This window comes from Peromyscus californicus, unplaced genomic scaffold (genome assembly GCF_007827085.1).
Source record: "Peromyscus californicus insignis strain IS unplaced genomic scaffold, ASM782708v3 Scaffold_10__1_contigs__length_136768540, whole genome shotgun sequence".
In the NCBI taxonomy this organism is placed as follows: domain Eukaryota; kingdom Metazoa; phylum Chordata; class Mammalia; order Rodentia; family Cricetidae; genus Peromyscus; species Peromyscus californicus.
The window spans coordinates 115738387-115749116 of record NW_026294391.1 but is presented as its reverse complement, the minus strand read 5'-3'; the positions used below and the strand labels follow the sequence as shown (position 1 = coordinate 115749116).

At 46.6% G+C, this 10730-nt stretch overlaps 1 protein-coding gene across 1 annotated transcript; it reads left to right on the top strand.

Annotated features, from left to right (window-relative positions):
* Positions 1-2819: 2819 nt before the first annotated feature.
* LOC128111265 (gelsolin-related protein of 125 kDa-like) lies at positions 2820-4533 on the top strand. The gene has a single exon (XM_052739667.1). The coding sequence runs from the start codon at positions 2958-2960 to the stop codon at positions 3732-3734; it is 777 nt and encodes a 258-aa protein (XP_052595627.1). The 5' UTR covers positions 2820-2957; the 3' UTR covers positions 3735-4533.
* Positions 4534-10730: the final 6197 nt, after the last annotated feature.

The window sequence follows — 10730 nt, the reverse complement described above, 5'->3', positions numbered from 1 at the left end:
TGAAGCGGGTGGTGAGGAACATCACTTTGAGCTTGTTGCTGAAGGTCTTGTCATGCACTAACATGTAGGTGTCCATCTGCAGGATGAACTCCAGGAAGGGTTCCATGTCGCCATCCAACAGCTCAGGAAACTGGATGGAGTTCTGCTGAAGCCTGAAATGTGGGGTGAGTGGGGCTGAGAGGGCCTTTATCAGCTGCCCTCGAGCATCCATTGCTTTTTCTTGCTCTGCTGGACTTGGATGTACTCTGCTGGACTTGGCAGAAGTCAGCCCAGAAGCCTCACCAGAAGTGCTTCTGCATGGAGGTATGGCTGAGATTTCCTAGGAGTCCTAGGAGCTGGGGAGGAGCCTAGGAAATGAGGAGGGGTGTGGTTAGGGTGGAACCCACTGCCAGTGGAGTGTAAGTAGAAGGTCCTAGTTCTGCAAATTTATAGATCCTCCTCAACATACCCCTCCCTACATATCCTTGAGCTTATGCCATAATTATTCCTACTTGGAAACTCAGCTTTGGCTGCTAGATGAATTAGATGGTGTGAACATGTTTTCCTTCTCCATGCGTCTCTTACCAAGAGAAATATTGGCTCCCTGACTGCAGATCTGGTAGTTTTGCAGCATCACTAGGAACGACCAAATATTTGGAAACAATATAAAGCAGAATACTCAAAGAATACTGTACCAGAAGTTGTTACAGCAAGGAGGATTAAATGTCAAGAAAGCTCCTAAGTTTTTATACATGCTGCCCTGCAATTCTGTGAAATATTGTCCTGGGCAGAGTCAGTTCCTAACAATAAAGCTTGATTCTTTGTAACCATCAGGAGGAAGTGTGAGTTTGCTTGCAAGACAATATAGTTGGGTGGTGGTGGTGGTGGTGGAGGGGCTTATCTCACCACTTCTTCAGCATTTTATTGGCAAGTTATAGGTCACAGTCCCCACCCACACTCCAAAATATAATTGCCACACACCCTGATTTACTGCCATTTGTCTTAAAAATGTGAAGATTTTTTTTAATTAGTAGGGATGGATATCCAACCCAGGACCTTGCATACTGTGCTACTAGAGATACATTTTTCATTGATTGGGACAGGGTTTCATGTGGCCCAGGGCTAGTCTCCAATTCACTATGTAACCAAAGCTTGCAGTGAACTACCAATATCTCTCCAAATGCATAGGATTATCATGCCCAATTTATATAGTGCTAGGGATCAAACTCAGGACCTTGTGTATACAACGTAGGCAAGCTACCAACTGAGCTATATTCTACCCCAGCATTTGCTTTTTAATATATATATATATAATCACATATATTTTATACATTCTATATCTTATTTATATATTTATTGTTATTGTATATATATGTGTATGGTGCATTTGTGAGGGCAGGCATGTGCATGGCGTCATGTGGGCATCAGGGCTCTTTTACTTAATGAGTCATTTTGCTGGCCCAGCATTTGCTTTTTTGAGACAGTCTCATTACAAAACCCAGCCGTGTCTCAACCTCAAGATTTTCTAGCTTCTTGTTAGTGGGGTTTTAGGTAAAAACCATAATGCCTGGTACAAGTTTAATTTATCAAGAAAAAATCAGTAAGAAATAATTGTATTAATTAAAAAGAGCATTGGCAAACTAACTTTGCACCAGAGTTACCTGTGTCCTAAGAACCTGAACAGATAAAGCTAGTGGGAATTAAGGTTACAGAACTATAGGTACAGATCAGATGAATTTAAAACTACGTAATCCTTGACTATCTAGTTACAAAAACTCATAATATTAGAAGGCTATGGAAGTATGTTATAGTCTTCTAGAAGCTGGGAATGGCTGTAATTTATAAAGCAAGAAAAAGACCTCAATTATGCAACCATAATGAACTGATTCTGGCAATACCAGAAAGAACAGGGAACATCCATCCCAATATTGTTTTACTCTGGTAGAAGCCATACCAAATCTGGACATGGTAACTCACACCTGTAATCCCAGAACTTGTGTGGTGAGGCAGGAGGACTGCTAAAAGTTCAAGGCTGGCCTGGGAGATAAGGGAAGACCCTATTTCAAAAATAAATGAAAAAAATAATAAAATATAGATACCAGGAACACATTGATACAGCACACAGAAACATATCTTTTCTGTGATATGCCAAGTAAAAATAAGCAATTTTAATTATAAGGCATCATCAGATTAAGGTATATGCAAGGACATGTTACAAAACGGTTGATGAATTTTTCTAAAACCAATGCATCAAGGGCCAGGCCCTTTGAAGGAACCCATAAGAGGAAATAATATGAGATGGGAATACATACATTAGACTAAATTCAATTTCAGAATATATGCATGCTCTCCAACACAGGACATCCAGTTGTGACCTCAATACAAACTTTCACCATTGTCTGTTTCCCTAGGGAAACTAAGGCCAGCCTGTGATCTCCCCCACACACCCACAAAGCAAGCTACCGGAGAATGAACTCAGAGTCTTCAGCATGCCAGGCAAGCCATTTGAGCTATAGCCCCAGCAATTCTGCTTTTCTGAGACAAGGGTTTTATTCTGTAGGCAGAGTGACCTTAAACTCATGGCAATCTTCCTTCCTCCACCTCTGAAGTACTGGGATTACTGAAATGAGCTACTACACTCGCCCCACACCCTCTTGGTGAAAGCCTTGAGCACACTTCACTATGCTCCACTAACCCTGTTAGTGCTTTTCCAGGACCAGCGCCTGAGGTAACCACATAGCCCTGTAAGATAAGATCACACCAGCTCCAAAGGCAGCACAGCTCCCGCCCACACGTCCCTCCCCTTCCTGAGATCCAGGGCCCGCCTCCGCTCACACGCACTTCCGGCGACGCCCAGGCACTGACAGCCTCTGCGCTCAGTCGAGCCTCTGAAGCGCAGCCGACCTCGCCGAGAGCCCAGCGGCCCTGTACAGAGCCCGGCCACCCCGCGACGAGCCCAGCAGAGCCAGCGCAGCGCCATGGAACGCCGTGTGAAGTGGACAAAGGCCCTCATAGCCTGGCCCACCCTGCTGCGTGACAGACCGCGTCACTTGAACCCCATCCCGTTTCCCGAGCTGTTTGATGGCGACACCGACCGCCTCCCGGAGTTCATCGTGCAGACGGGCGCCTACATGTTGGTGGACGACAAGATCTTCGACTGCGACGAACTCAAGGTGACGTTCCTCATCACCCGCCTCAAGGGCCGGGCCCTTGAGTGGGTGATCCCCTACATCGAGCAGAAAAGCCCCCTGCTAGCCGATTACAAAGGCTTCCTGGCTGAGATGAAGCGTGTGTTCGGGTGGATAGACGACGGGTGGGAAGAAATAGAGGCGGACAGGAGGAAGAAGGCGGAGGAGAGGAAGAAGAAGGAGGAGGAGAGGAGGAAGAAGAGGGAGGAGAGGAGGAAGAAGAAGAAGGAGGAGAAGGAGAAGAAGGAGAAGGAGGAGAAGGAGAAGAAGGAGAAGGAAGAGAAGGAGAAGAAGGAGAAGGAGGAGGAGGAGAAGAAGAAGGAGGAGGAGGAGAAGAAGGAAGAGGAGAAGAAGGAAGAGAAGGAGGAGGAGGTGAAGGAGGAAAAGGAGGAGGAGGTGAAGGAGAAGGAGGAGGAGGTGAAGGAGAAGGAGGAGGAGGTGAAGGAGGAAAAGGAGGAGGAGGTGAAGGAGAAGGAGGAGGAGGTGAAGGAGGAGGAGGAGGTGAAGAAGGAGGAGGAGGTGAAGGAGGAGGAGGTGAAGGAGGAGGAGGAGGAGAAGGAGAATTAGGACTTCTAGGCCGCCAGCTCCCCAGGCCTGGGGCGGGGCCCTGCGAGGGTGGGCTGCTGCCAAGCTCGCATCACTGCAGCCAGGATCGCCTGGGCGCCCTCCCACCGCGCCTCCCTCCTTCCCGAGCCCCCCTCCCCCCCTCCGAGATCTCGCATGCGCGCCCGCCCGTGTCCCCTCCTATGTCCTCCTTGCCTTTGTTCTAAGAATAGCTCTCCAGGCTCCCGCTGCTGTCGCCGTGGGGCCTGGCTCTGGAGAGCACAATGCCTCCCAGTGCTGACAGCCCAGCCCCTCCCAGGCACGTTTGGACACTGTCCTAGGCTCCAGCTGCCATCAGGATGGGCCCCTGTCACATAACGGACAGATCGCCCGCCGCCAGACGCTGTCGACTGCCTCCTGCCCGGTGGACAGCCTGTGCCCATCTACCCACAAGGTCTGCGCTGCCGCTGCCATTTCAAACCCCTGCACCCACCATCTGTGGACGTGGACTGACTGCTGCCCTGAAGGGATCTGGACTCACGTGGGAGGTACCTGAGCCGCCCACAGCCCATGGACATTGATTCAACTTCAGCGGGACCCATTCCCACCCTTTTTCCAGAGATCTCTTGTCTCTCATTTTGTCAAGTGGACCAGTTCATTTTCCTGAGAATCCAGTTTTCTTTCTGAATTTGCGGCTGTCTGTCTGGTGTGTGTGCCTTTGTTCAACACAGTAACCCCTGTGCTCTTTCCAGCTCGTCTGCTCTACTTGTCCAAAAGCCTCTTCCTTACTTTCAATAAATGTCAGATGCTGTTTAAAAAGAAATTGAGTCTTCCTTGGTATAGCATCTTACCGTCCCCACCCCCACACTCCCACCCCTGCAGGTGTCTGCTGATGATCCCTTCCTTGTTCAAGAGGTATGTGTGTGGTCTGCTATTCATTGACTTATATTAACCTCTATAAAATCCTTTTGTTATCCTGCTTGAAGCCACATATTAAATCTTTACATCATATCAGTCTATAGACATGTGACTAGTATGATCCAGGAGGCTTCTTATAAAAGACTCCTGATTTCCAAAAATACTAAAATCGAATTCTCTAATTAGTACTAACCACAAATACCACACTTGTTGGTGAATGTATATCAATGTTATTTAACACATTACTCAGGGAACTAACAGAAAAATCAATCTTTTAAAAAGGCATTTATAGAATCCTGATTGTATAGGCAATGGGGAAAATACATAATGGGATCGTGAATTTAGCCCCAAAACTGGTTGATAATCTACAGGATGGTGGAGATATATATTTCCTGAGGTAGACATGGTATTATACATCTTTAGTTCCAGAACTTAAGAGGCTAATGTACAAGTATGACAAGTTGGAGGTTAACCTGGGCTATATAGTTAGATGCTGTCTAAAAAATTAAAATAAGGGTGCATATCACCTGCACAAGTTCAAACCAGACAAAAATCCCACAAAAGAGAAGAAGACGTGTACACAAAATCCCACTCCTAACCAAGTACCTATTTCCAATTGATAAATCAATTATTGTCCAAAGCAGCGTCACTAGATGTATCAACCACACTCCAGGGCAGCCTCATGCCCAGGAGCAGTTGGTAAGGAGATAGGAATGATCTGGAAGGAGCTGGTGAGTGGTAAGAATATGACAAAAATACATGGTGTGTAAAAAAAAAAAACATAATAAAAGCCAGGTATGTTGGCTTACGTGCAGAGAAAAACTGTCAGTTTGAGGACAGCCTGAGCTTTATAGTGAGAGCCGAGACAGCTCACGCTGCAAGTTGAGACCTTGTTTCACAAAAATGCAAGGTCATTATCTCATTAATAAAAGTAAACTTCTGTATCAGGCAAGAGAAATGCATTCCCCATGGTACAGGTACAGCTTAACCCTTAGTCATATAGTGCTTTAAGAAGCACGGGCTATCAATAGTTGCTTAATAAAGCTCAATATCCTGACTCCAATGATTCAAAAGTGGGTTTCTAGGACAACATTCTGTGTGAGGTTAAGAGATGTAATTAACTTTTCACTATAGGTTTTGGAGATTTCCTAAAATATGTCATAGAAGAATGAATAGTGTATTTGATGTTTGCATCAGTTCATTTTGTACAACATATTATATATTGAGTAATTTATAAAAAGTTATTTATTGGGGTTGGAGAGATGTTAAGGGCACTGGCTACCTTTCCAGAGGACCCAGGTTCAATTCTCAGGACCCACATGGCAGTCTACAGCCATCTGTTACTGCAGACCCTGGCAATCTGACACTCTCTACTACCCACCATGGGCACTGCATGCATGTGGTACACAGACCATGTGGTGCGTGCAAAACATCTGTGTACATAAAATGAAAATGTTATCATTTTTGGACAGGGTCTCAGTGTGTGTGTGTGTGTGTGTGTGTGTGTGTGTGTGTGTGTGTGTGTTTGTGTGTGTGTGTGTGTTTGTGTGTGTGTGTGTGTGTGTGTGTGTGTGTTTAGTTACCTTTCTCATGCTGTAATAAAACACCAAAAACAAGACAACTTTTAAAAGAGTTTATTTAGGTTTACAGTTCATACAGCCATGATTTGGAGGGGCATTACCACAGTACGCATGCATGTAGAGGTCCAAGGACTCATCTGTGGAGTTGCTTCTCTATCCACGTTTGTGTGGTTTGGGGGCTTGAGCTCAAGGGAAGGCAAGTTCAGGCTTGCACAACAGGTGCTTACTGGAGGACTCCTTGTCCTCCTCCTTTGTAAAGAGCAGGTGCCAGACTAGCACACTTTCGTTGTTTCTTTTCCTTGTTTGTGCCCCCCCCCCCTTTTAAGACAAGGTCTTATGCAGCCCAGACCGGCCTTAAATTTGCTATGTAGACAAGGGTAATCTTGAACTCTTGTTATTTGTTTGCTTTTTTTTTTTTCAAGGCAAGGTTGGCCACACTGTGTAGCACTGGCTATCCTGGAACTCACTGTATAGACCAGGCTGGCCACAAATGCAGAGATCTTCCTGACTCTTCTTCCCAAGTGCTGGGATTAAAGGCCTGTGCCAGTATGCCTGGAGTCCTTTGAACTTTTCATCCTCCTGTCTCCACTTCATGAAGGCTAACTAGGGCCCCATGGCTGGCTTTCTCTCTGTGTGTGTGTGTGTGTGTGTGTGTGTGTGTGTGTATCTGTATCCATGTGTATGCATGCAAGCTTGTTTGTACAACAGTGCTCATGTGGAAGACAGAGGATAACGTTGGGTGACGAGACAGGCTCTCATTGTACTTTTTCCACACTGTAGACCAGGCTAACTCATTTGTGAGCTTCAGGAGATTCGCATGTTTCTGCCTCTCCTTTCCTATAGGAACGCTGGCATTCCATGCACTTGTGCCAAATGTCTGGTTTTACATTGGCTCTGGGGAGCCAAACTCGGGTCCTCATGCTGACACAGCAAGTGCTTTTCCACACAAAGCCATCTCCCCAACCCAATGCTGGCCTTTCTTGAAATGGCATCCCTAATATGCAAGGCAGGTTGGCCTCAAGCCTGCAGTTCTTCTGCCTCAGGCTCCAGAGTGCTGGGATTAAAGGCATCCACCCGCATTGCCCAGCTTGCACTGTGTGTTTAGATTGACTTGAAAGCTGACTTAATGATTGTCTTACATTTCCCTAGTAATGTGAGAGGTAGTAGACACATTTTAGCATGGTACGTGTAAGGAATCAGCAAGGAAATATGAACACTGCTTTGCCCTGCCCGCTACAGGAATAGGCCTTGGATTAGCCCTGAAGTTATCAGTAAGATCTGGATCTAAATGAACAAGCACGTTTTGGCACTCAGTTCTTCTCTGCCTGTAGAAGCAAGGTAGCATACATGTCCATGGCTTTACTAAAGCATCAGTTCAATTCTGTCGGATCCCTGAACGAGGGGTTAAAAACGTTTCAAGTTCTTAGTTTTGTTTGAATTCATGGTTTACAAATTAGCTATTATTCTTTCTGAGTTATAAGGCACCATTTCATCCAAAGGCACCCTTATGACTTTCTACCCAGCCGTGGGGAAAACTAGATCAGGTCCATCTCCTGAAGGAGATAAAAGTCCACCGCGTGGGGCTCTGGGCAGGGTCCCTGGGCTCTGGGCGGCGGTCGGCTGGGCTTTGGGGGTGGGGGGGTGGGGAGGGTCGGCTGAACAAAGGCTGTCAGCGCCAAGGCCTCGCCGGAAGTGCGTGTGAGCGGAGGCGGGCCCAGGCGGAGGGCGGCCTGAGGGTGGGGCCCAAGAGCATCTGCAGAGCCTGTGCCGCCGCAGGGTCCGGAAACCCTGGTGGTCGCCAGTGCGCAGGCGTGTCTCTGGGCAGACTCAGGCGACTGCTTCTGGAGTGGTTCTTTTGCAGGGGAGCGTCAGCAGTCCAAAGCACAGGGAAGGGAACCTAGCTTACCTAGGCGCTAGTGAGGAAGAGTCAGACAGCGTGGGAGGATAATGGATTCCTGGCATCTTTTGGTGATGGTGCAATTCAAGATCACCAGAGACTAGGAGATCAATTGTGGAGTTCTCCTGTGCGCATTCACAGCCCCTCCCTCGCCAGCTGCTGTGTTTTCCTTCCCAGACCCTAGGACGTGGACACCCCTTGAGAGCTAGCTCTTCAGTGCACACAATTTCCTGTCTCTTGTCTCTGAGAGAAGGACTAGCTCTCTCTCTCCATCTGCCGACGTGGATGCTTTCAGGCACCGATAGGAACCCCCGAAGTGTTAGGGAGCGGACTACAGAGCCGCGCTTTCTTAGAATGTTGCAGCAGCGGCACTGTCAGCCATCCATATCAGGAGAGTTACATGTCAAGGAATCTCTAAATTTCCTGCGTTAGCATACCAAGAGATGATCATCTGAATAGAGTGTGAAAAAGGAGAGTGGGAAGAAGCTTACCAAGTATTACACGATGCAGGGCAGTGTCCAAAAATAAAAGGGAAAGCAACCAGATTTTCCAAAATTGGAGAGAAGAAGAGGAAGCTTGACAGTAGGCGTTATGCACGAACCCAGTTGTTTAAATTCTTTTTTTAACATTTTTTTTTTAAATTTTGCAATACAATTCAGTTCTACATATCAGCTAAATACATGATTAACATTTGTTCACCAGCATCTTTGCTGTGTCCAGAAAGCAGCACGGTAAATGACATGATTTAGTTGCGACTCAAAGCGTGAAGCAATTAAAATAGGGCCTAGGAACAAAGCATAAGAACTGTAAACATCAGAATTGGAAATGGAAAGAGACCCCGAGGTTGAAAGACATGACGTGAATGCGTCAGCGTCATGAATATGATAATCTTGCTTATGTAAGGAGATTGTGCAGTTGTGAATTTACAGGCCCCTTGCAGAGCTGCAAATGTTAACCCAGCAGCTACTGTCCCATACCAACCAGGTGGCTCAAGAATTTATTCCTCTATGTGTACATGTTTCCTCCTTGTCTGGTGGTACCATGACCTTTTAATTTTTTTTTAATTTTTTTTTGTCATGAATATACTATTTTTTTAAATTCTTTTTTTAACATTTTTTTTTTAAATTTTGCAATGCAATTCAGTTCTACATATCAGCCACGGATTCCCTTGTTCTCCCCCCTCCCGTCCCCCTCACCTTCCCCCCAGCCCCCCCCCCCCCCCATTCCCATCTCCTCCAGGGCAAAGCCTTCCCCACAGACTGAGATCAACCTGGTAGACTCAGTCCAGGTAGGTCCAGTCCCCTCCTCCCAGGCCGAGCCAAGCAATCCTGCATAGGCCCCAGGTTTCAAACAGCCAACTCATGCAATGAGCATAGGACCCGGTCCCACTGCCTGGATGCCTCCCAAACAGATCAAGCCAATCAACTGTCTCACCCATTCAGAGGGCCTGATCCAGTGGGGACCCCTCAGCCATTGGTTCATAGTTCATGTGTTTCCATTCATTTGGCTATTTGTTCCTGTGCTTTATCCAACCTTGATCTCAACATTTCTCATTCATATAAACCCTCCTCATTCTCGCTAATTGGATTCCCAGAGCTCCACCCAGGGCCTAGTCATGGATCTCTGCATCCAGATCCCTCAGTAGTTGGATGAGGTTTCTAGCATGACAATTAGGGTGTTTGGCCATCCCATCACCAGAGTAGGTCAGTTCGGGCTGTCTCTCGACCTTTGCCAGCAGTCTGTTGTGTGGGTATCTTTGTGGATTTCTGTGGGCCTCTCTAGCACTTTGCTTCTTCCTATTCTCATGTGGTCTTCATTTACCATGGTCTCCTATTCCTTGTTCTCCCTCTCTGTTGTTGATCCAGCTGGGATCTCCCGCTCCCCCAAACTCTCTTTCCCTCGACCCTCGCCTTTCACTACCCCCACTCATGTCCAGGCTGTTCATGTAGATCTCATTCCATTTCTCTGTCATTGGGCGATCCCCGTGTCTTTCTTGGGGTCCTGTTTTCCAGGTAGCCTCCCTGGTGATGTGAGTAGCAGACAAGTCATCCTTGTTCCACATCTAGTATCCTGCTATGAGTGAGTACATACCATGTTTATCTTTCTGAGTCTGGGTTACCTCACTCAGGATGATTTTTTCTAGATCCATCCATTTGTCTGCAAACCTCATGATGTCATTGTTTTTCTCTGCTGAGTAGTATTCCATTGTGTATATGTACCACATTTTGTTTATCCATTCTTCAGTTGAAGGGCATCTAGGTTGTTTCCATGTTCTGGCTATTACAAACAATGCTGATATGAACATAGCTGAACAAGTGCTCTTATGGTGTGGTTAAGCATTCCTTGGCTATATGCCCAAGAGTGGTATAGCTGGATCTTGGGGGAGATGGATTCCCAATTTTCTAAGAAAGCGCCATATTGATTTCCAAATTGGTTGTACAAGCTTGCATTCCCACCAGCAGTGGAGGAGAGTTCCCCTAGCTCCACATCCTCTCCAGCATAAGGTGTCTTCAGTGTTTTTGATCTTAGCCATTCTGACAGGCATAAGGGGTACCATGACCTTTTAAATGCAAATGTGGAATATGTCCCGTGCACCTGACTCAGTTGACACAATGCAAACATTTA